At 35.7% G+C, this 26,305-nt stretch overlaps 1 protein-coding gene across 14 annotated transcripts in view; it reads left to right on the forward strand.

Moving 5' to 3' along the window:
- CCDC88A (coiled-coil domain containing 88A) overlaps positions 1–26,305 on the forward strand; it is a 100,818-nt gene that overhangs the window by 24,583 nt on the left and 49,930 nt on the right. For 11 of the 14 annotated variants that reach the window (XM_064509738.1, XM_064509739.1, XM_064509740.1 and 8 more), the window contains 9 exons: positions 1,707–1,815; positions 10,657–10,726; positions 12,819–12,877; positions 15,011–15,094; positions 15,640–15,780; positions 17,915–18,084; positions 21,506–21,541; positions 21,931–22,012; positions 23,257–23,415. In XM_064509738.1, coding sequence (XP_064365808.1) covers positions 1,707–1,815; positions 10,657–10,726; positions 12,819–12,877; positions 15,011–15,094; positions 15,640–15,780; positions 17,915–18,084; positions 21,506–21,541; positions 21,931–22,012; positions 23,257–23,415 — 910 coding nt within the window. The remainder of the gene's footprint in view (positions 1–1,706; positions 1,816–10,656; positions 10,727–12,818; positions 12,878–15,010; positions 15,095–15,639; positions 15,781–17,914; positions 18,085–21,505; positions 21,542–21,930; positions 22,013–23,256; positions 23,416–26,305) is intronic. The other 3 variants (XM_026107962.2, XM_026108006.2, XM_026108000.2) reach the window with 1 other exon arrangement.

Consider the following 26,305-nt stretch of genomic DNA (forward strand, 5'->3'; position numbering starts at 1 on the left):
GAACAAAATGCAAAAGATGAAAACTTTACAGTTCATTAGTGTAGAAGTTCATTATTATAGAAGACAATAGTGACTTCTGAGGGCGAGCTTTTGCCATTATCTAGACTAAAGCTGTGAAGTGGTAGATAGCAGTTACTGTGCTTATACCTCAAATTATTATGGGTTTTAAAAAGCTACTCTGTTTTACTGATGGAAGAATTAAAGGCTAGTTGAGAGGTTATATGGGATTATTTGTAGCAAAGCTAAAAATTGCGTCCTAGTAATCTACTGTGGTAAAGTCAAATTATAGCTATATGATAATTTAGATTGACGTAAAAAATACTATCATGTTTAAGGTTCTTTAAATAAACTGTATACTTGCGCTGCATGATGTGCATTCTTTCTGTTGTCCTCTGCACAGCCTTCAGTTAGCTTATATCAGTAGCATCTGGCTTTCAGGTTGCAGGTTCTAAGTGTCCTGCCAAGACAGTTCATGCTAACTTAAATCCAGCTCCATTCAACCCCCTTTTAAGGGACACCTCAGGAGTATGTTCTGAGTTAAATAAGCTTTTTTAATAAGCAGTTCCAATTTTGCAAGTGCACGTGTATAATGCTTCAACTGGTAGTAGCATATGCTGAAGAAATTGAGGGAAGGCCTACAATGAGCACCCCTTGCATGCTACTTAGGATCTAGGTGATTCACCTGTGGAAAAAATACAAATCCAGACCTTTCCTAAAGTGTGGCTTCATAGTAATTAATTGAACTATCATCTGTACTGTGTAGAGAATAACTATTTGTCTTCTGGACAACGCTCCTATTAACAAATTAAAGTAGTAGGGGTTTCTGGCAGTGACTTTTTTTCATTAATATTTAGTTGTGGCTCCTACGATATTGTCAATATTGCATTCCTCTCAGTCCACTTCTTCAGTTTGAGGATCATTCTGAACTGTCGTAGTGTTCTTTGCAGTGCTTCTGATTCCTCCCAATTTGTGCAAATGGCAGTTCTTGTATGTGTATTCTGTACTCCATTGCCTCAGTCATTAACGACAATGTTGAATAAAATCAGACGCACCCTTACAGGAACCTGCAGTTTGACAGTGATAAGTTGATAATTTCTTGTTTGAGTACAGTTTTCTAGCTAGCTGCAAATTCATTTTACAATATCATTTAAGCTCTTTAAAATGCTATGTGCATCTGTATCAAGTACCTTTGTAAGAAACTTGTTAAGAAACTTCACATTGGCTATCTTCTAGCAATTCTCTAAGCCTTTTATGGGGTGTTGTGGAAGAATTGCATTGATTCTGCATTGTTTTCCTTGAAAAATCTTAGTGGCTGTGCTCTTTTCTATATGGTTAATAACCTAGTATGTTATGGGGAATTGCAAAAGAATGACCAATCTGCATTTCATCAAATCTTTCTTACTTTTTTGAGGGGAAAAGAGATGAAAGAATGATTACCGATCTGTGCAGTGTGTATTGGAATATTTACATTATAGCCCTGTTCCGATCTTTGTATTTCCTCAGAAATGAGGCTGCTTATACAGAAGTGGAGGGCTGTCTCCAGCCACAGAAACTTTCCTCTTCTCATATGGTGGAGGTGGGGGGAACGCATGGTAACCAAGACGAGAAGTTGTTATGCTGGCACATTCCTGTATCATTTCTTTTAGAGAGAGGTTTAAATATTAATTTTCAGTGTGTTTAATTTTTTTTAAATTTAATTCTTGCAGCAATCCAAAGTCTGCCAGCCAGAGAGTAAACAAAAAAGTCAATAATGATGCATCATTGAGGATTCAAAATTTGTCAATTTTGGTGAAGCAAATAAAAACTTACTATCAGGTAAGTAATTGTTTCTAATGCTTTACCTATAATTGTTTCGAAGTATTCTTTTACAATTACGGCTTTAGTGGTAACAAAAATAAGATAAATATTTTGCTGTACCTGTATGGATTCATGTTTGTTTATAAACCTGGTCAAAATTTTTGTTTACATACCTATTTCACAGCTGGAAGAGGACTCTAGAAACACTTTTTGAATGAAAGCCTGTTTATATAATACACATTCTGCTTTCTGACTGCTCATATAGTACATTAAATGGTGTGTGTCAGTATTTTATGAATCGAGGCAAGTTTTGTATATACGAGAAATTATTTCCTATGCATTTAGTCTACAAACTCAATCTTTGTAAGAAACGTGAAATTTACTGTTCTTACAATTAATTTATTTTTTTAATAGCAAAGATCAGTGAGATGATAAAAATCAAACAGGAATTAATAGCAAGTGCAATGATGAGCTAATTTACAGCTATAAAATAGCCATTGAATTTTTGTCTCTTAGTTTTGTGCAATAAGAACTGATACTGTGTTTTCTAGATGCAGAACCTGGCTGAGCAGTGGGTGCACTGTAGTAGGACACTGCAGATATCACCAGTGTCTCTTGCAGTGTACCCTTTAGTTCCCCTCCTCATCCTCCTCACCTTCCTACACCTTCCTGCCAGGAAAATTTAGGCAACCACTGTATCTGGAAGGAAATCTGCTTTGGTCTGCCTCTTACAGTGTGTCATGGCAGAGCCTGTTACAGAGCTGTCTATCCTATGTACATACATAGAACATGTCCTCAAAAACTCCAAAGTACAATTAAAATTCCCAGCCCTCACTTACTGTCCTGATCATGTATCACTAGAGAGGATTCTCAAGACTGAATAACCGTGGATAACTGTGACTTGAACCAGAACCAATCTGCCCCTCTGCGCTTCCTATGAGGATCAGAGTTGCATGTACGGTGGACTAGTAGGGCAACAGCTCATCAGCCGCCCTCCTTGAATCATTACGTCTGACATCGCTGGTTTCCGTCCCACTCTCTTCTCGTACCCCATTCCCAAACTCTAAGGTCAGGGTTGCCAAGCAATCCAGAGCTGCCTGGCACCCAATTATGTAAGGATTGGAGCAGCAGTGGTCAGTGACTAAGCATCTTTCTAGATAGCAGTTTGTGCATATGCATACTTCATGTCATTCTTGTCTTGGCAGCTATTGCATGTGGGTATAAGTGATGTCTGCTAAGACCCAAATGCTTTTGCCCCTCCTGCTGTCTGAGGCTGGTCATTTCTGAACAGGGTATTAGTGTTTCACGTAACTGGTGTGACAGGAAACGCAAACACTAGCAGGAGTGGTCTTCATTTGAATACAGAACATTCCCTGTGCTGCTTTGGCCTTACGGTATCAGCCAGTCCTAGTGCAATAGTATCATACAGAATTGCTTGCAAATAGGTAATTTACCCTTGAATGATTCAAAATTTTGAATGTTGCTTGACGTTTTTGTGTTAGGAATACATTAGCCTAGCCTTTTTAAAATAGAAAGGTTTGTTTATTCAATAAATGTTAAAATCAGTCACCATGTCTTTAACGGTTCCAGTTTGTTCCGTGCAAGTGTGTATTTACAACTGTGTATACCACCCTGCTCCCCTGGCCCAGGATTCTAGTCTTGTGAGATACCAGCCTCTTCATATAATACAAGTGAGGGAAATTGCAAACATTGTATGTCTGGCATCTTAGTAGCAGTAAAGGTCTTTAGCCAAACTAGAATGCCTGTTTAATTTAAAAGTTTTTTCCGCATGCACTGATGTTCTCTCAAATATGCCCACGTATACACAGAGAGCTTTATGCATTGTGGTAGTTGGTTTGGTTTGGTTTGGAGAGTAATGTTAGAGTGACCTGTAGCTACAAAACCATTGATCACTTCTATTCATCTGTTTCAAGTACAATGTTCCAGTATGAAAATCCTACTGAGCTCTCTGTTACCCATGTCTCAAAGCAGGATCCTGAGGCACTCGTTAGTCTGATCCGTGATCAAATGTCATGCTTCCTGTAACATGGCTGCTTGCGGGGGTAGTCTCCTTAGGTCCATCCTCACTTCCAGGCCTGCCTTACCTACATAATTTCTGGCCGTTCTCCATTTTGTGATCTCTTTACCGGGTTTCATGCAAGCGTTGGTGTTCATATGTCTCAGTCCATGGAAGTTTGTTTCCCAGAAAGGACTGACAAGCCATGTCTACACCTCGTATCGTAGGGCAGGCTTTTCAGGAATAGATGACTGGTTTTGAGGGGGTCTTTCTATGGTAATTGGTTAAGGCAAGAGGAATGGGGTAGCTACACTACAAGAAAGACAGCAAGAAGTATGCCACTTGATAAACACTGTGCACCATAAATTTCTTTGCTCTCTACTCCAGTTATGGATAGCCTAGTCAGAATAGCGCTACTGAAGAAGCTTGCCTGTCTTTCATTCTTCTACAGAGATATCTAAAGGTTTCATGCAGTAGCTTCTTTGATTATAGTCCTGAGCAGAAGTGGGGAAGAAATTACCTCACACAGAGATTCACTGCAAAGATAGCTCGTAAGAGAAGTCAGGTCCCATTTACTCATAGCTGTTCTCAGAATTAGTGCACTAGAGTATGTGTTGGATTGTTGCAGGAGCTAAAAAATCTGGGGAAGGTGTTCCAATGAGTTTAGCGTTTCGTGCAGCTGACTTCTGTGCTCGTAGACTCTGTTCTTCCCATCATTCCATTTTTCAACTGGGAAACCAGACAAAGATCTTTTTATAGTCAGAAATGCCTCTGTTCTGGGATCTGCTGGATTCATCATTGCTTGGACCTGCCATGCTGTGTGTGCCTAATTGGCCCGAGCCTCCCAAATGAATGCTGCCTCCCACGTGGCGGGAGTAGTGAAGTCTGTCAGTGTATCTGACAGTGTTTATTTCAAAGCTTATCTTCAGAGACTGAGGGAACTCTGGTTTCTTGGAAGTCCTGGTTGTTGAGGTGCAAATGTGTCTGTCATGGGGCTGTGCTTAATTCGAAGAGCCTCTTTGGAGAGCTGCACTTGGAGAATCTTCTCTGTTACCTGTCTTTTGTTCTGTTTTTGTCTCTGACAGGCAGCTTAGGTTTCACCACTGCTGTTTGGGTTCAGAGTATACTTGGAGATAAACATCTCTGTTGAGTACCGGTATGGTCGTTAACTTGGGCATTAAGCTTATGGGTAGATGTGTTACTTGCTCTACCCTGTAAGGGTTGATATATACAGACAGAAACAACTCCTGGGAAGGTAGTGAGAAAACTTGATAGCCTTATACCTTTAATAATGGTGAGAGTTGTGCAGTACTCCTAGTGTAGGGTAGCAGGCACTTCTGGAGTATGTGTGGTGCAGTTGTCATGGGGAAAGTGCTAGAAGGATCTATGGAGGGACAATAGCCGAAATGACTTATGGGCATTGTTGAGCACAGGATTACCTTGTGCAATGTGAGTGTAACAGAAGCAGCCAGGAACTGCTCTAAGAACTTACGCTTATACGCAACCATATACAATGGCAAGGTACTACAAACTAGGGAATGCTGGTGCTGCAGTCCTCAGATGTGATTTACCATGGTTGTGTGGATGTGACCATAGAGCCCTACCAAATTTTGGGGCCGCTCAGTGAACTACAGCAGCAAGTTTGTCCTCTTTGCACCTGTAGGACTAGGCCTTTGGTTATGGTGAACTGATTATAATTTTAATGTTTTGCCTCTAGACTGACAAGTTAAATAGACAAACAGTTGAAATGGGTTATTGCATACATTGTAACATACACTGAGATGAGTTATTACATACAGTTATTGCAAGTATACATCTCTGCTTAAATGACTTTAGCATTTAAAGGTCAAACAGCAAAAAAAACTCAGCAGCTTCAAACAGTGGGGAAAAAATTCAGCAATTCTTCTGGTCGTGTATGTGCTTTTGTATATTTAGACTTTTCTTCCATTTTTGATGACCATAGTTTGATTTCATGAATACTGCAAAATCAAAGCTGACCTTGAATTTCTTTTATCCTGGAAAAAAATTACTTGAAAGGGGACCGTACCTAGTCAGTGTTTTTAACTAGTGTGAGGTAATGTTAGTAGTTCAGAAGGTGATACTTTTCATTTGACACTATTTTAGAGTAAAAGCTGGTAATAACTTTTTGCAAAACCAAGTTCTTACCTCTTGTTAATGCTTTCTTGGTACCTGTTTCTACGCACAAATGTTAATTGTGATAATCTGGCAATATTTCAATTTGCAGAATATATTTCACTGTCCTATATCTTCTAAATTACCACTTCCAGCTGAAACTACATTCTTTGTTTCTGTCCCAAATTCTTACTTGGTGTTACTACATGTTTTATTTGAATACATAGTCAAGTGACAGCATTTCTCTGAGTGGACTGTTTCTTGAATGTGCTCTGGAAAGCCATTTGGTAGAACAGATTGTCATGATGGTTGATAGGTTTTCTGCTTTAAAAAAAAAAAAAAAAAAAGCATTTGAGAAAGGGAAATTTCCCTATCTCATTCTCTTCATTTCTACTTTCCATTTATTTTTGAAGATGTTTTATATTTATCAAAGTGCTTGAAGTTATTTTTCACTGTAGCTAGCATTTGGAACTCTTAAATTCTCAAATTTCAGGGGGTTCTGTAACTAATGGATGGAAAGTAATTTACCCTTGAAATCTGGGCATGAAAGAGGTGCAGTGATGACCAGCAGAACTCTTCAAATTATCCCTCTTTGTTAGGCTCATCTTCTGTTATTGCTCAAACAGTAGGCAATAGAATATTTTACTCCAGAGTTACCAAGTTTTACGCTACAGTGTTCAAGAGCAGATGACTTTAAAGAAAAGAGCTTGAAAGATGATAACTTTTTTCCAGTTTAAAAAATGAAAATCTAAGATAGGTAGGCTTGTGAGGACTGGATTTATTTAACAGTCACCAGAGGCTGAAATTGAGAAGGTAAAGTGTAAATGATTCAATTATTTCTTTTATCCAAATAGAACAATGCTAAAATTACCTGCATCTCTCAGGAAAAAAAGGTAGGGATTTCTTTAAGTATATGAAAATCAAAGAATTTGTTCATATTTAATTTATACAGAACTGAAACAAAGATCAAAGAAAAAATGTGATAAGTCTGAAACACGTGATAAAGTTGGAGTTCGTATTCTCTGCAATACTGAGGATAGTTGTCATGACACATTTCTCCTGTGGCTCATCATTCCCAAATGAGGCTGTAATCAGTGTGTGTGTATAATGATGAAATGGGAGAGGAAAAAAAAAAAAAGAAGAAAAAAAGGATTTCTACCTTTAAATTTTGTTTCAGAGAATCATTTCTGTCAACTTAGAATGTTGTTGTTCTGCTGAAGACTCTTTGTATTTGAGGGTCAAATCTTAGTTTTAGTATTAAAAAAAAAGCCTTGGAATGTGCTCCACTGAGTTATCTAGGTTACAGCTTTCCAAACTGCTTTTGGTCAGGTATCACTAGTGATGGCAGTAATATAAAGCCTCTAACTCTGCCTACATGTTTCCACATAGATCAGTTTTTACAGCTTCTTCTCTAAGGTCATTGGGATAATTCCAGAAAGAGGGTTCATTAATGCCAGGCTTGGGGAATGTAAAGACAGGGTTTTCTTTGTTTCCTCTCAAAGTTGGTGCAGCCTGGCAGCCGGTGCTTTCCTGCAGCCTGTGCATGGGTTAGCAAGTCAGTATAGCAAACTCGGTTTCAAGAAGGGGTCACTTCAGTCCCTGTCACCTGTGAAATCATCCAAGGCAGAAAAGCTAATGCTTGGTAGATGCCTTGGAATCCAGTTGAAGGTACCTGTCTCAGCCTGCAGTATGTCATTCCTGAGAGCTTCAGGCAGCTGTCTAAGCAGGCATCATTTTTACTATATGTTCTGAATGGGATGCCAGAGATCTGAGAATGAATGTAAAATGGAAGGCTGTAATATACCTGTATTTAGTTGAGAAGGATGCATAATAGTTTGAATGACTGCCTTAACTGCTAGATCCTGACCTGAGAAACAGACATATAATATACAAGTTAAAAAGCAATGAAATATACCATCTGATATAGGCAGATAACTTAAAGAATAAATGAATACCTATTACAGATAGTGTTTGCAGCTGTTCTTGCTTAATAAAGAATTAATTACTTTTGTTAATTGAATCTGTTGAGAAGCTATTCTCATTTTGTTTACTATTTCATCTTTGCCAAGCTTATTTTCTTCCAAACAAACTGCATATGTTATGATTCTTCTTATATTATTATCTTAAGACAAATTTATTTTGCTGGTTTTGTATCGCATCATTCCTGCTTAAAAAACAAATAAAATAAAAACCCCTCAAAAATCCTCACTTCATACCCCAGAATAGTGTTTAGCTATAAATGCATTAAATATACTTACATTTTTCTTTTATCTGAGATCAAAAAGCATTAAAATGCTATTTGTTTTCTACTGAAGAAATAAGTTCTGAAATCTGGGATTTGTCTGGTTTCCTTAATTTATAAAGGGAGACTATGATATTCCATCCTTCAAAGCGATTCTTCATTTTTCAGTGACAGTAAAGAAATCCTTTAAAGAAGGACTGACAAATTTGATGTTGACCATTCATTATAGTCACTATTGAATACAAGTTTCATGTCTTACATTAGGAAGAAGATATTAATGGAGGATTTTTCATTTTTAACACTGGGCTGTCCTAACTCTTAAAACTTTTTACTGTGAATTTGTTTATACTAGTTTATTCCAATTGTTGTTCATGTACTTGCCCCCAAACCTGCTGTGATATAATGTAACATTCAAAATTAAAATGTTATATTAAATTATGCAAGTTTTTAGGTTTCTGCCTCGTTTATGCAAAAATACATTTATTTACCCTTCTCTATAAACTATTGCATCTTCTCTTTCTAATGCAGCCACTATACTTTCTTACAGTTAACTATTGCTAGGTCCCATATCAGGCTTTTGGGCCTACAAATTTCCTGGCTACCTAAGATGATGAAATTGTTCTCAGCAGCAGTGACTCAGGAGAACTGTACCTTCTTTAAGTTTTGGCAAGTCTTGGGGCTTAATATAATGCAGTTACATGACTCTTGTGGCCTATTTATCAGCCTTACTTGTCAGATCATGTGCCAGCCTTTTATAAAATAAATGTTAATGAATTTTAAAAGTCTTTTACAGGCAAGGCAGAATTTGTAGAGAGGGCTAATTTATTTCTTGTAGATTAAGGTAAAAGAAATACATGAACTTTGGGAAAGCAGATTCTGACTTTTTTTTTAGGTTTTACATAAAAGCAGTCACTTCAAAAGTAAATACAAATTGAGAAGAATTGCTTTGAGTTTATTGATTAACATAATGAAGTTAACATTGTATGGCAAAACATGTGGAGCTAGTAAGAAAAGAACTGATAATGTCATTAGTCCATAAAGGACATATTGCTTGTTTTCCTCCCCTTGTACTCTGCTTCACAGTACAGTTTCATAATAGCATCATTTAGTCATTTGGGCTGTTAGGAAACCCACCCACCCACCCACTTGCCGCCCCCCCCCCCCCCCCCAAGCTAACATACCTCTGCCTTTTAAAGCACATGATTCTCTTCAGTAGTAGCTGTGAATCCACTCATTTAATTTCTTATATTTTGTCTGTTTTTGATTGATTTAAAACTTCCTGTGGTGCACTTCACTTCTTTTTAATCATTGATCATAGTTCTTTATTAGGATCTCAGAAGTACAAGAGTCATTGTTTGTTTGTTTGAAATTCATGATATTTGAGTAGGTCGAGGCTATTACCTACCTCTGCATAATTTGTCTTAGGCATGTGCAATGAGAGTACATATTTTTTGGTAATATTAATTTAGATATAATTTAGATATAATTTTCTGTCATGTATGTTAACTGGTCATAGCTTTCAAGTATAGCTAATCATATTTTCCACAGGTGTTTTTCAAGAAGTATTGTCACTTTTCAGGTTTGACATGGAATGAATTGACTTTTCTTGTGTTAGTTGTTGAATTTAATTTTACCATATGAAACATAATATGTCCTTTTTAGTTGAAAAGCAATGTTGGTTCCAGAATATTGTGCTTTTGGGGTATGAGCATTTTATGGTCTGTCATTGTGGGGAAAAACAAAAAGCATGAGTTTAGAGCTGCAGATAGAATGGCATCTGCTGTGAATAAACATCTGGGAAGAGGAGGAAGAAGACTGCTTCAGAAGAATTAGGCTCTGTCTAGACTGGGGATTTGATCTGATTTACAGCCATTACTGACTGATAGTAACTATCCAGTGATACAATACATAGAATAGGTAGGCAGAGCTCCTGCTTGCATGTGTGGGTCTTAACATACTAAAACTCCCCCTGCTCATGCCAGTAGGATTTTGTATATTTATATTCAGGATTGTCCCAGTAATACCTGCATCCAAAAAGTTGTAATTTTCACATCCAGGTTTTGGCGAGGCCTCAGAAGAAGTCGATCTTTCATGGTATAGATGAAACACCTAAAGCAAACAAACGTTTATCAGTAAGCTCGTCACAGAAACATAAAACATTAGTAATTTGAAAGTCTTACTACATTCTCTGAAACAGGATCTAGTTGGCATAAGATCTGTAGACCAGCTTGTTGCTACCAGAAGATTTTACTACATTGAGATGATCTTGCCACCACCAAAACAAAGCTTTTGTGCATACTTCAGTTTTTTAAATTGGAGCCCAAATAATTATTGAGTATGTATGTATGAAGATCTACGTAATTTTAAAGATACTCATATAATATTCATTTCAGTTTAGATGGTGGTTAGTATTTGATGTTTGTTTTCATTCAATACATATGATTGAAATAATATTTTAATTTTATAGGAGACTTTGCAGCAGTTGATCATGATGTCTTTGCCAAACGTATTAATAATTGGCAAAAATCCTTTTTCTGGTAAGTTTATTTTTAACTAAGATAAAAATTGATATTGGTGTAATAATACATAGTTATTTCAGTGGAAATATCATTAATGTAGGATTGAGCCTTTCAGAGGACTGTATGAGTACTTTTAGCAAATAAATGTTATAAAAATCATGAGTAACTCTTTCTCTTTTCACACCAAAAGTTCATAGTTGACAAAAATTAAACATTGAATGTATTCTGCGCAAACCTCAATGCTGGCTGTCATTAGGATTTATATTGAAACAGAGTGCATTTCCTAGCTGCCAGAAAGCCACTGATAGGACAAAATATAAGTTCTCCGTATTCCCAGACGGTATGTCTTCAACTTTCTTTAGTTAAGTCACCCTTGGAAAAAATTGGCAGTTTGTTGCATCTCATTTGGTCCAACTCCTTATCCTTGTTTTCCTGTTCCTGAAACTCTCTTACTTCTCTTGCATTGTTACCTGAAAGCTATTGCAATTACCTTCTTGCTTTCTCCCCTGAACTGACACTGTCTTCTCCATACTCCCACCCTCTCTGCTTCCAGCTCTGAGAGTTGCAATTTTCAGACCAAGAAAATTAGCCTGTATGGACCCAGCTGACTCTCCACTTGGGAATCTCTGCACCATGCTCTAAATTCCAGAAGCACGGAGCAGACATACCTGGCCTGCATGGAGCCACTATGGATTGGGCAAAATTTATTTACTTGGGGTTAATGTGTCCAAGGTGTTCCTCTTCTGATACTCTAGCACCTCAGCAGAGAGGTTAGGAACTGGTCTAATAGGCTATGCAGGCCCCTCCCCTCCTTTTTTTTAAAGATGTGTTGTATGCCATGCATCAATGTATGTGAGACATGCATCAATGTATGTGAGACAAGATTTTTCTCATGAGGAGAAAGAACCATCTCTTTATTACCTCACTTTTCAATTCCAGGGTTCATAACATTGATGCTTTCCATTTCCCATCTGCATATGTCCTATTTATGTAGGTATCTTGATTTAATTTTGTTGACTTTTACTTCCTGCTTTTGATTATTGATGCTTTTGCTTCTCAGGGTCACAGCCTTTTAAGTTTTTGTATGTGCAGATAACCATAATCTATCATATGTACCAAGAAGCATGAGTGTGGTTTCTCTAGTCCGGAAGAAGAGAATCCATCCATTTCTATCTTTTGGTTCCAGACTTCCTTAAGGTTTTCAGAAGACTCCATGGATTTCCTTAGAGATCAAATTCAGTCGAAAAGCAGACTTAAAAAAAAAAAAAAAAAATCAGGTTATAGTATTGGTTTTGTAGTGCCATTTTTAATTCCCTTTAAGATGTAGCTTTTGTGGTTTGGCTGTTTGAGCCTCTGGTGGTACATGCATCACTTTCCCTATGGGAAAGTTATGGAGTTGTGAGAAAGCATGGATTTTACTGGAGCATATCCCACATACTAAGGAAAATTCTTACATATGGACAATATTCTTTGAGGATGTTTCAGAGTCTTGCCTGAGTTCATCGTCGGGTTTCTTCTGAATCAGAAGATACACCTGTTCTTTTGGGTGCTTTCCAGAAGCTTTCCTCTGTGAAAGTTGCAACTACTCTGCTGTTGACTTGGAGATGACCTTTCCAGAGAGTTGCCCTGTAAATCTGATTGTATCAAGGCAAGCCCCTTAGTAAAAGTAGATTCTGTTAGTGATGAGAATTTAAATAATTTAGTCACCAACTCTTACAGCTTGGGGGGCCATATAATGTGAGCACTTCCATAAATATCTTTAGATACCTGAGATTCCTTTCAAAACTTGATTGTAGGTGTCCAAAGCACTTCTGAAAATAGCACCCTTAAGTTTTTCTGTATGAAGGGTTGAAATAATTTTTTTCCATTTGAAATTATCTGTGGGTGTTAAGCTATTTGTAAGCACTGAAAAAAGTTGCCAGCTTAAAGGTGAAAAGGACATAGCTAAAAGGTGGAGAGATTTTTTCTTTGTTTTATTTTCTAAATTAGATTAATATAAATTATATTAAAAAAAAGGAAAACTGGTGTTTTCTGGGGGACAGGGGAAGAAACTCTCAACATACCATTATTTACAGCTACCTTTTTTGCTCTTTGTTTTCTTTTATCCTAGAGCCAGGTACTGAAGAAATAAAAAAACTCCTTTTGCTTTTGCTTGGTTGTGCAGTTCAGGTAAGTTTAAATATTATGTTTACATCTGTATGGAATGGTTCAGGTGTTACAGGTCTGATTTTGTTGTTGTTTTTTTTTTTATTTTTTTCCTCTCACTGTTTTAACACTTGAGGTTTTGTAGAATGGTGACCTGCCTTCCCTTAGTGGCAGTATTGCATTATTTGAAAACTTAGATATTCTGACAGTTAAAATGGCTACAGCCATACACCTCATGTCGTCTTGTGTGAATATAGCAAACTGTATTTATGATTTCTAATAATTTATGAATCGTAATATTGTAAATTAACCTGGTACTATAAAGAAAGGAAGAAAGTGGTAAAGTAGTGAAGAATTATCTTACTGATGTATAATAAAAATACTATAAAAAAAAGTATTTGCGTTCAGGCTGGCTAGTTCATGTTTGACTTAAGATTCTTTCACAACCTACTTACATATGTTCCTTCTAATCTAAGTTCTTCCATATAAATGTAGCCTGAGGAGTGTTTTTAAAAAAGACATCGTTGAGACCAGTTTGTGATCTACTTAGCATTTGTCTGAGTATCTACTTACTACTGTTGAGCTCAGTGAGATTAAATTCTTTGGTAATTGTTTACTGAACACTGCGACAATTTATAACTTGCCTTTAGAGTTACAAGCAAATACTAGACTTATTAAAATCAGTGTATGACATGCTCATTTGTAAAGTAAGCGTGATAAATGCTTTAAGGGAATAGATGTATATTTTAAAATACTTAAGGAATAAAACTAAAAAATTGTGACAGCGTAACTGTGACTTAATATAGAGAAGGACCTAAGCTATGAGTGGTCTCATTTAGTCTTCTGAAACAAGTGCTGAATCCATAATGTTGCAGTATACTATAGTTATTTCTGCTTCCTTAGGATTTTTAAATTTAGAGTTTTAAATTGTCAACCTCAAGTGAACTTTGTAAGTTTGGTGCTCATATTGTTAGTTTTCTTGGGAAGGGGGAAGGGGCGTGCATATGTATGTGTGCACATGCACAGAGAATCTTTTTTTTTTTTATTTGTATGTTTATTTATATAAACTCTCTAACGAAGTTACACTAAACGGATGTTTTCAAGTGAGAGAACTTGGATCATAATGATAAGACTATAAAGCATAATCCTTTTTTAATATATAAATACCAGAGTTTGTTCTAATTTTCTGTCAGTGGATCAGTAGACAAATTTCATGATCTTTATTCTATATAAAGTTATATACATCTACTTAACTATGAATGTCTTTAGTCAGACTAATCATATATATCATGTCAAGCAAGTTTGCAGCTTATTTCTAGTATTGTCTCGTCTGCGTTGTTCAGTTGAACAAAATTTTTACAGGTCATGATTTATGTGACTCTTACCTTTAACCCTTCTAACTTGGACTTCGTAGACTTATCTATGAAGATCTGTATGTTACACTTTTTGTGGGTTTGGGGAAAAGAGTAGACTGTGAGGCAGTTGAGTTCTAAATTTGCAGCAAGTTAGCTATGCCATAGTAACTAAGTGATACTCTTGGTTAACTGAAGTAGGTTATGCCTCTTTCAGTGAGAGGGAAAGCCTACTTTGTACCTGTAACAGGTGAGTGAGTATGAACACAAGCAAGGCAGAGTAGCTGACAAGCTGGGAATTTGTTTCTGTGATAATCTGTTCATATGATCACATATTCAATAAATTGTTTTCTAATGAACTGTTATTCTTAATAGGAAAGTTTGTACCATTCAGTTACTTAAGCTGAAAAAGTTCAGTCATATGTTCTTAACAGCTTAAAGAGGCAACTTGAGTACCAGAGGAGGACACTGAAGAAATGCCTGTGGAAGTCATTATCATAAAATTTGAACGAGAAATTAGCCATTTTTAAAAATCTCTTCCTTGCCCTTATTTCAATAACTTTCAACATTAACAAACTGATAAAAGAAAAAAGTTGCTACAATTACTGTAACTTGGCATAAACAAAACATTCAGTGGTCAACAGAATTATTGGATAATAATTCGGTAATGTGATAACTGTTTGAAGTCATGTTGTTAAAGTCACCTGAAAATGGTACACTATTTTAGCTTTCAGCATTATCTTTTTTAGCTCTTAGAAATAAGGAGAAGTGAAACATTATTATGACTTTATATATTTATTTTTAGTGTCAGAAGAAGGAAGAATTTATTGAAAGAATCCAAGGTCTGGATTTTGACACAAGAGCAGCTGTTGCAGCCCATATTCAAGAGGTATATTATTATTTTTGTGTTCTTAGGCTCTTCATTTTTTTGGAGTGGAATATTGTTGGAAAGTTAATTGTGTGTGTTCAAAATCAAATAAACCAGAACATAGAACATGTGAATTGTATATCTGATGTGTGTTTGTTGGGTTTTTTGTTTTTGTTTTTTTCAATGATCAAGTTTTGTTCAATAACATTGTTAAAGCAGTTCCAGGAATTAATATATCGCTCCAAGAATTTCTTAGTACTACAGTAAATTCAGATTAGTGAAAATTACACAAAATTATTTGTAAAATGTCATTCAGATCTCATATATGTGATATGTAATATATATAATGTCATAGTCAACTTTTGCTTTTCTTTTTGCCTGAAGTACAAGGAAATACTTTTCAGATAGATAAACAAGAAGCTATATACTGTTCAATATGTTAACTCTTCATTCATTTTCTAGTGAATTTAAGCCATAGAGTTTCCGCTTTATTTTTTTTTAACTCTTCCTTTCTACTCTCATAATTTGAAGAGGCTGCTTTTTGTCTTCCATTTTATTCTGTATAGGTAACTCATAATCAGGAAAATGTGTTTGATCTGCAGTGGATGGATGTTAGTGTACTGACACAAGAATATGTTGAGCCTCTCTTGAAAAATATGGCGTTACATTTAAAAAGACTTATAGACGAAAGAGATGAGCACTCAGAGGTATGGATGTGATTTACTACTTAAGAGAAATACAAGATAGCATTTTCAAAAAGTGATACGGCTTACCATTTTTAGAACTAATAGTTAATGTATATTCTATTACTGATTTAAGCAAGGACTCCTTACTGCTGCAAAGTTAGTTCAAGTAGTTACAAAATGAATCCGAGTTGTAGTTGAATACCATGATAAAATAGAAAAGATAAGTGGAGACTGTCTTTTTCATATGACCAGAGCCTGAAACAACTTTAAATGGCGTTCATCTATATTTTTAAACAATAATTTCAAAGCCAACGTTGCCAGGAATTAGTAACCTAGTGCGGTTTGCAGGCCAGTCACTGAGAGGTGCCTGTATTCTAGTTATGGTATAACTTAGAGTGAATCAGAGTAGAATCCATATTGGGGAGAAGAGGTTTTACAAGGTTATCACCAGGCTACTGTGTGAGAATCAAGAAACAGAAGTATGTTAAATAAGAGCTGCAGGTTATGAATCATCTTGGTGATTTCAGATTTGCCCCTCAGTAAAGGGTGGATACATTACTTTGCAATTATTCAAAATATTCCTTTGATAGTGAAGAACTGTCTTTTCCAGTGCATAGCCTTAGTAGGAGTAGAATAGAAATGTAACAGAGAAGAGGGTGTGGTAAGCCAAGGTGGGGTAAGAAATTAAACAGTTTTGCAACTCCAAAGGGAAAGTAACTTTAAAAGTAAAATACAGAGGATCTTTGTATTTGAATAATACCCGTATTTATATGGTCAGATAAGAATATTCCGACAGGTCTAATGGTTTATTGAGTTGGCAGGAATGCTGGTGCTTGCTCAACAACACCAGTTTATTTAGACATTGATATTTATCCTCATGTTCAAGACATTCATGCCCATTCATTACCTAGTCCGTTCTGAGCACTCTGTTTGTCATCCCTGTTTTTTCCTTGTTTCTCAGGTAGTCTGTGACAACTGAAAAGAAATTTTGAGCAGATAATTTAGCAAAGGACCCTTCATAAGCTTATGCCTTGACGGTGCTTAAAAAGCTAGAAAGTCTTTTCTTTGAATATATATCAATTCATCATGCCATATAGAAAATACTCAGATTCATTAATATTTTTAATTACTGGAAAGAATCTCAGCTGGACTTTGCAATGTTCTGTGACAAGAAGGTACAGCAGGAGCAGGAAATCTGAGTTGTGTTGTGTTACTCTGTTTTCTGCTGAAGGAATGTAAAAATATTAGTGAACCCTACTGAAAGGGAGAGGTTGTCTGTATGAGAAGACTGAGACAGGCATTTCATATTCCGGACACCGATTAAGAAGCCGGTGCTTAGAAGTTGTCCTGAAATTCATCTATATTACAGTCTTTCTAGTTGTACTTCAGTCCAGAATCTATCCGAGAAAGTTTTGGAGACACACCTTATTAACATAGTCACTGTATACGTTTGCTTGGTTGTTTTATAATAGTCATAACACAAAGTGATTCTTTTCTCCTCAGAGAGGTGACGGTAGTTGACGAGATATAAGTTGGCACGCTGGTTCATGATGAGCCCTTTTCTAAACCCAGTGCTCCATTCTTTTGTTATTTTTTGATAATGATGAGCTTCATTTAGAGGGAAGGCTGGTGTGATTTCATGAGGTTATGTGCAGTATTTTGGTTAGAGAGGGGGAAATTTTTATATGAAGACATAAAAGTGTTAGCAGTATGGTCTCATAATGTGTCTTTGAGAATATTTTCTTTAATTTATTTGTAATGAAAAGCACAATTACTAGATTTTCAAAAGCCTAAACTTATTCCTGCATTTCCTCTGTTTTATGAACTAAATACGTGGGCTGGTCTTCAGAAGAAATGAAAACATTACCATCTTTTTAAAGACTTAGCAGTTGTATGTGAATCCCTTTTGAAAACCTATTTATCTTAAAACATGGATGTGGAGTTGGAGGTCTAAATTTGATCAGTTAAAGAACAGCTGAACATCATAGCTATTTAAGACTTATTTAGGTATAGAGGACTAACTTCTGCTTTTACCACAGAACTACTCCACTCTTTCTTGTATGATTTCAGACTTTGATTTATTAAGGCTGTGAATCGTTTCTGACATATAAATGGCTCTCTGAATGCAATTACACTGTTTGTTTTAATTTCTTAGACTATCATAGAACTCTCAGAAGAACGGGACTGTCTCCGTTTTCTACCTCATGCATCAGCAGCACAATCACCTTGTGGATCTCCTGGCATGAAACGCACTGAAAGCAGACAGCACCTGTCAGTAGAGCTAGCAGATGCCAAAGCAAAGATAAGAAGGCTTAGGCAAGAGCTGTGAGTATGCATAGATTGCAGAAGTGTGAGAGTTGCAGGGATTTAAAATACTGTTAATTTTGAACAGTGACGGTAGTCTATAAACAATTGTTCATTTTCAGATGCTAAATTACAGTTTGAAGTGCCTTTTTAGTTATTGCGTTCTAGGAAGCCTATTTGTAGTATGTAAGCATATTTGTGGACCAGTGCAGAAATACAAATTGTCATCTGTTTGTCACCCTCTTAGTTTCTATTAAGAGTTCTGTTGATGTTTTAACCGAAAATGTAATAACGATCAGTAAACTAATTGGGTATGCTGTCGTAATTTTGTACCCTGAAACTTTTCGAAGTATTAAATGTGTTTGAGCAGTCTTAACTTTCCGTATGTTAATGGACTCATTACTTTACAGAAGTCATCTATCTTTCAGAAATACTCCAGAGCTAACCTAACGTAAGGTTGCTTATAAAAGAGAAATATATGGACAATATGATGTCCATTGTTGTTTCGGGGCGAGTTCTTTGTCCCTCTTATATTGTTCTTTATCAGTAATGCATGCCTGACTATGGTTTTGAAATATTTGTATATGTTTCTAATGGAATAGCTTTGCAGTTGAGACAATTTTAATGTGATGTGCTGAATAGCAGTTGCAAGGGGTAGGCAGATAGAGACTGGAAATAAAGAGCTGTGTCCCAGCTGTTTTAGGACTTGGGGCAAAACCCACCTTTTTTGGAAGGAGACAGTGAGGTCCCTGCACTTTAATTTCAGTTACCTAGTTGGAAATAATCATTTATGGATTGTTCACAGTCTATGCCACATTTCAAATGGGAAGAAGTTGCACGCCGCAGTAACTTCTGGTCCCATATCTCTTCATTTCTTTCTGTGTAGATTATTCCTTAGCTGCACAGCACTTGTTTGCTCATGCCCCTCCATGCTGTTCCCCTTTCTTCTGCCATGCCAGTCTACAGAGAAAATTACATAACCCAAACTCTGCTAAACCTCTTGACTCGCATGCAAACTCATGTGCAGACATGGATGCAGTGAAGGATACAAGCCTGGATGCATGAAACAAGCTTCAATTTTACTGGTAGGGGTGGTTGTTTAGGACCAATTAAAAAGGTAATTTGTAAAGTGAGTGAATTTCATAGGTTGGGTCAGATGTGGTTTGTTATGGTTTCCAATTTATATTTATCCAGTTAGGGACTGCTGTCTTCGCCCCCCTAGTGGGGACCCCCTTAGCTAAGGGGAATATTGCCCTCCTTCACCTAGTCCAAGTCTCTTGAAAAACTGGTTCCATAGTTAAAAAAAAAAAAAAAAAAAGACAAAACAAAAGAAACTGTTTCTGTTTTTCGTATTCTAATGAAAACCTTTTTATCCCTTCTGTTCAACGAAGAAAATTAATTCAGTAAGTATTTTTATGTCAATGAGTGTTTAGATTGCCTATCATTCTAGTCTAGGAACAATTCTTGAGTGGTAGTGAAGAGTTTATTTAAAGAAAAAAATAAACAATAGTAGTCCAGTGGGAGAATCTTATTCTCCCTATAGCAAAGCAAAGCCTAATGTCATTTTAGCAGAGTGAAGTATGTGCTGTTTGAACTTAAAGTTACAGATATAAAATTTGAAGAGATTCAAAATGTACACAAAGTAACTTGCATATAGTTTATAAACAGCATAACTGATGAGTTTTAATCTAGCATACCTAGGAGGCATAAAATTAAATTGAGAGTTGAAGGTAGCCTAAGTCACAATCATCAGTTTACTGATTTGCCTTTATCGGAGTTTGTTGATCAGATCATCAGTAGCTGGATGGATTAAGTATCTGGTATTTACTCAGCGAATCCCCTTCCCCCACTGCATCTTGATCTTCATGAAGAATAGAGGACAAAAAGATAGAGCTCTCTTTTTCTGATGTCTGTATTATTATGTGTCTACTGAAATGAGCCCGCCCAGGATATTCTATAAACAGCTGCACCAAGAAAATTAGTGAAAAAATTGCTGTTATTAGTTTGATTGACAGTTAATAGATAGCCTAAACAGTGAACACTGGTAAGTTCTGTATAATTTAGTACAATCCTTTCTAGTCTGTAGCTGAAGCATGCAATTAGGGCAACAGTGATGGCTCAGAACATTTCACATTTTGCACTCTATTTGAATTCAATTTGTAAATAAATTTCCTTTAGGCATAGCAAGATATTTAAGATAGTAGACTTTGCTAAATTAACTTCTGTGTATAGCGTTTGATATCAAATACTACATGTATTTTGTAAATGTAATACTAGATCCATTCCAGAATAGAAAATGCTCAGCTTAAATATATTTATAACCTGCTTTTGGCAGTGAACCTTCCTATTTGGCTTAATATGTACTGTAGCTAATACAATTTTGTAACAAAACGTCTGTAAAGATTATTTTTCTTTGCAGCATGATATACCAACTGTTGGATGCAAACTGTGATTTGAGGAGTGTAATATAGCACCTCCAGGAATGGAAGCTGCACACCTAATTTTTTTCTATTAAGTCTTATTGGTCTCTATGTAGAACTGTAATGTAGGAATATGAATGTTAATCAGAAAATCATAGTAATCTGACATAATATGATATGGAATAAATTTGTATTTCCACGTGGTTTCTGAATACCTGTGTAGAAGAATAAATGACATCTGCTCTGGACACTGGCGTTGCAGTGAGCTGTATATAGATGAACCCCTGTATACTTGTAGACTGTCAAAGACCTTACTGAAACAGTGTATGGTTGCAGATAGGTCATTCACTGTGAGATTAGCTCGTTTTTAAAAACAACAGTGTTCTAGTTTTGCCTAAAACAAATGTATTTTTCCCCATTTTGATTATTTTTAATACATTATACATCTCAATGTATTAAATTCTCTTTATTTTCCCTTTTTGCTACTTCTGTTTCATTTCATATTTGAATTCTAAATTTATTTAATAATATAGTAATGTATGCAGTACAACTTTTAGCTATATAATCTTGGATGTGGCACTTTTCTCAACAGTGAATACTGTTTGTTTTGAGGTGGAATTGAATTTTGAGTATTAGGTATGCTGCCTCTTTGAGAGAATGAAATATTTCTCTAGGACTTGCTCATTGCATAAATAATTCATTTTCTGAGTGTTTAGAAATAAATGTTAGTCAGAAGTTAAGAATACAAAAATAAGTCCTGTAAGAATTGTAGTATTCTGTGTTAAATTGGTTTTTATTCTGAGTTTCTGAACAGAATAAACCAACCACTGCATTCTATCCATAAAATTAAAATTCATTATTTAAGAGGCTGCATAAAATCGGCTTACTAAGCAGCACCTTCTTTTTCTGGGTAAACGCACCCCTAAAAAACTTAATAATTCTCTGTAAGGAGAAAAAGAAGAAGAAAAAATACATAAGTATAAACAAGATTTTTAAATTGGTTTTTATATCATCTGTCACAGGATTCATCAGTGGCAATTGTCTGGTGGTGCTATAAGGTATTTATTCTGTTAGAATAATTTCAAAAAATATATTCAACATTTACTTTTGAATGTGAATCTCCCAGTACACATTTGTGTGTAAAGTCTGTTTTTTGACAAAATAACAACATAATGTTTTATGTTCTGTGTAAGTAGGGAATTCTGGTGAACAACAATTTAAAAGAATTAAATTGGACTAAAATCGAAAGATTAGATTTGGATCAAAACCTAAATAATACTTAAAGTGTAATGGCATACCTAAGTTTCATGCTCGTATGTTCATGAGATTTTGGATTCAATAAGGAAATTCTCAGAAATCTCAGTATTCTGTTACTGTTACAGTCAAATGAGATAATGATAAAGTTTTGCAGCCATATTTAACTTTATTTTGTGTTTCCTCTTTTAAGTGAGGAAAAGACTGAGCAGTTGCTTGACTGTAAACAAGAACTTGAACAGATGGAAGCTGAGTTAAAGAGATTTCAACAAGAGGTATGGGTTTTGCGAATTTATTTTAAAAAAAAAAAAAGGGGGGGGACACAATAAAATGTCACCCCATAACAAAATTATTTTCTTTCCTTTTTTTGTTCTAGGAAGTATGTTTTCGTGCATTTTTTATGTACTTTGAAAATCAACTTGTATAGTTTATTACTTTTATTTGGTTTAATATGCTTGAAAAATATTTTGAGTTGCGTTAGTGTTTCTTTTTAGTTCCTTTTTCAACATCCAAACTTTGTACCACCAGCATATCCTATGAATGAAAATGTCCTGAATTTATCTGAAAATAATCCACTGAGATTTTCATGTTTTTAATGCTTATTTTGAGTCTGTGTGTTGATAGCAAGGGAAAAGATACACATCTATTCTTGGAATGCCAGTGTATAAAGTCATTGAGGGTCATTTGAAAATATTGTCTGGCAGAGAAATTTGCTGCTCTTACTGTGATCTGTAGAGAAATGGACAAAAGTGTACACACCTTGAAAAAGGCCAATTCACATATCTTGGAAAAACGTCATCCTGGCTCAGCCTTTAAATGACTTTCTTCACCCTTCCCAGAATTAAGTTATGATATCCTTCTGCATTACCCTTGATTTAAAAGAAATGGAAGTGGTTGAGTTATACTTCAGCATGTACTCTCCAGTTTTTTATCTTGCCAGTGACTTCTTTGTAGCAATTGTTTTTCTCCTTTATGGAGCTCACCCAGAATGAATTGTGGTTGTTTCATAATAAGGACTTCAGGGGTAATGTTAATTAACTTCTTCATACAGGAAGACTGTACATTTCTCAAAGCTTGAAATGTTCCTCCCTGCATTAAAACAGTAAAGATTTGTGTGTTGCAGCTAGTCTTTATACCATCAACACTTTTATTGTGTTCAAATTAAATAGCAAGGAACAGATGCTTGAAAAACAACCTGACTCAGGAAAGACTTTTATATTGCTAATAAGTTACTATGGTAAAAGTTCATTGCTATGAAAATAAAAACATACTCTGTGCTTGCATGTTGCTGATGCACAGATGCAGATTGATATTTAAAGGATAGAGGTTGAATCAGTGAAATATTTATTGAAATCTTGAAGAGATTTTCAGGACAGTATACTTGTATGTTTTTGTGACCGTAGCAGTGCTAGAAAACTTGAAACTTTGTGGGAGAGGTGAGTGATCTAGGCTTGTACCAGTGCGGAGGAAAAAAATGATCATGTAATTCAATATTCTTACGTTTTTCTTTTTTCTCTAGAATATGAATTTACTCTCAGATGCCCGGTCTGCCAGAGTGTACAGAGATGAGTTAGATGCTCTTCGTGAGAAGGCAATTCGAGTGGACAAGCTTGAAAGTGAAGTCAGCCGATATAAAGAGAGACTGCACGATATTGAATTCTACAAAGCTAGAGTGGAGGTATATTAAGGAAAAATAGTCACAAACTACACGTATTATTTTTTGTTTGCCATTGGTTTTTCAAAGTTATTTTGACCACTTAAACATTAGGATGTAAAAACAGTGTTAGTAGCTTCTTGCTCTCAGATATGTGATAGTCAGGTCTTTTGTGATAAATTACAGCTTTCAGGTAAAAGTCCCTGTGTCTGATCCCTTGGAGTTTTGTTTGGAGTGAGCAAGATTCTCCAAAGCTCCAAGCTGGGGAGACCAATAGCAGACTCAGGGTCTCTGTGTTTCTCAATACATAATATCCTAGGAGGAATTAATTAAAAATACACTATAAATGCAATAATTTCTTTCTGTTTTTTGGGGTCTCCTAAAAAAGAAGACAATTTTCTAAGTGTTGAGGGAATAATGGCTCAGCAAATGCCAAATGAGTATGGGACAGCATTCCATGGATAAAACCCCCCAAAGAAAGATGCACTGTCACCAGGCAAGAGTTGCTTACAATTCTGTCATGATTTAGAAGTTTGTGTAAAAAAACAAATCGTCAGCTTGCAGTGTGTTATTAGGCCGTCATTCTGTCTGTAAATGGAAAATGTTGGGCAAATGCTGAGGTGGCAGAATTTGTATATGAAAGAATCAATTTTGATAGTCAAAACTGACAAAAGTTTTAGGACATTTTCAAGGTGGACATCTAAAAACAGAATCATAGAAAAAAAGGGAACACTTGAAATAAATTTGAAACACACAATTTGAAATAAATATTTATTGAAAAAAATAGTATTGTGTTGCTTAGATGTAGGCACTGAGATTCTGTAATGAGGCTCTTAAGGGTAAAAATGATCCAAAAAGCAGACAAGATACTAGGCAAAACTGATAAACAGTTGCAAGATATTTTTTACATAATTTCATTTAGTGTGGAATCCTAGAATCATAGGACTGGATGGGATCTCAGGACCTTATTCAGTCCTTCTGCTTTAAACAGGGTGAGCTATACCCATACCACTCTTAACAAATGTTTGGCATTAATTTGTTCTTTGAGACCTCAGTGATGAAGTGTCCTCAGCCTTTTAATTCTCTGAAGACTATGACCTGTGACGTGTCCTCTCTAGTCTTCTCAGTCTACTGTCCCCCATCATTTTGGCTTGCAAGGTGCTTGTTCTGTCTTAATTCACGTCTTTCTTACAATAAAGAATCCCAGAAACTGGATATCATACTCCAATTAAGCCTTACCAGTTCTGAATAAAGTGGAAGGGCTTACTTCTCTTTGCAGATTCTGGTATAGTAAGTCGTCAGCAACTTCTCAACATTGTATGGTAACCTCTAGATTTCCCCCCCCAGAACTGCTGCCTAGCTATGATGTGATATCTTCAATGTTAAGACTCTAATTCTTGTTGTCTTAAGTGGAAAGGTAGCTATAGAAGGGTGATACAGCATCAGCTGGAAATACTTCTTCATTAGAATGTTTAAAATTTAAAACTCTTTAATGAATATATACTTAATGTGTCACAGTATAAAATAGCTGTTGGAGAGAATTTGGGGAAGACACTGCATGGTTAAAATTGAATCTTAATGATCAATTGTAGGTCCTTCATCTGAAACATCCAATGATTGATAGTTTTAGTTAGACGTAAAACATATCAGCTGACGTATGAGACTTCTCTGTTTTTTTAAAGAAAAATGGATAGTTGTTCAAAGAGGACTGCAGTATAAAAACAGTTAAGGAAAGTACGTCGTAAGAGCCAGACATTTTAACCTTACCTAAGAGCATAAGTTTAAAACATTGTTAAAAGGACTTTAGACTTTTTCAGTCTTGTTTGTTTTAAGATGACTTTTTCATGGCCTTGCTTGAAATTCAGTTTATTGTCTTACTGTATAATGTGAAATAATCTGATGAAATTTAAGGAAACTTTCTCAGGATATCATACATACAGGTGCTAACAACTCTCATTGAAACATCTGTTCTTGAGGAGGTTCCAAAGCTGCCTTCAAATGTCACTGGTAAAGACAGATACCTGCTTTCCAGCTCTGGATCTTTTCTCAGTGTTTGACCTACTTAAAATATTGCTATTCAGTATAGCAGTCCAGTGCTGTGATTTATGTTCTCAAATTTTCTCAGAGTTGTTGGCTGTTGCCTATATCTGATGTGATAGGTTAGCATATGTAAGTTCATTGGAGAAACAGATACTGTGAGTGGAGAGCATTATGATCAGCTTGCCTGCAGATGGGAGGGCCTTCATGTTTGAAAATCATCTTACGTGAATGACTTTATAAACTATATATATTTACTGCTGGTGTGAAAGGAGCTGAAAGCATGTGGTTAAAAGGGAATAGTGAGCAGGATTTGAAACCAGTGTAAATTTCATTTTCGTAGAACGTTTAAGCTAGTAAAAAAAAATTAAACTTTTGTTTACATGTTTTATGGATTGTAAATTATTCAGTTTTCAAGCATGCTTGAATAGAGACAGATGTTAATTAGTTGGCTTTGCTCCATAATAATTATAAGTTAATGTAATAATTGTGTATGGAGCAGTATGAAGGGTAAATACTTATATATGTTCAGTGATTTTTTTTTTTTCAGATCTTGCAGCTGAATACATGCAGAGGTTTGAAAAGTTTTGTCTGTCCTGTAAAATTGGCAGTTATATATTTTTTATATATTATTATTTTCATCAAATGCCATTAAAGAAATTTTAAAAAGCACTCCTCTGTATACATAAATTAAAGCTGTTTAGGCCTTTCAAATACGGTTGTCTTCTGGAGCATGCTGTTGCATTTTCAACCTGATGAGATGCTTCATCATGCATTTAAGTAGATTTACCCAATTGTCTGTAAACCTAATTATGGCCTGCAGAAAATTTATTTTCTAAAGTTCTGTTCTCCAGTTCCTATGACGTAAAGATTAAGG

The sequence above is a fragment of the Dromaius novaehollandiae genome, chromosome 3 (assembly GCF_036370855.1).
Source record: "Dromaius novaehollandiae isolate bDroNov1 chromosome 3, bDroNov1.hap1, whole genome shotgun sequence".
Lineage (NCBI taxonomy): Eukaryota > Metazoa > Chordata > Aves > Casuariiformes > Dromaiidae > Dromaius > Dromaius novaehollandiae.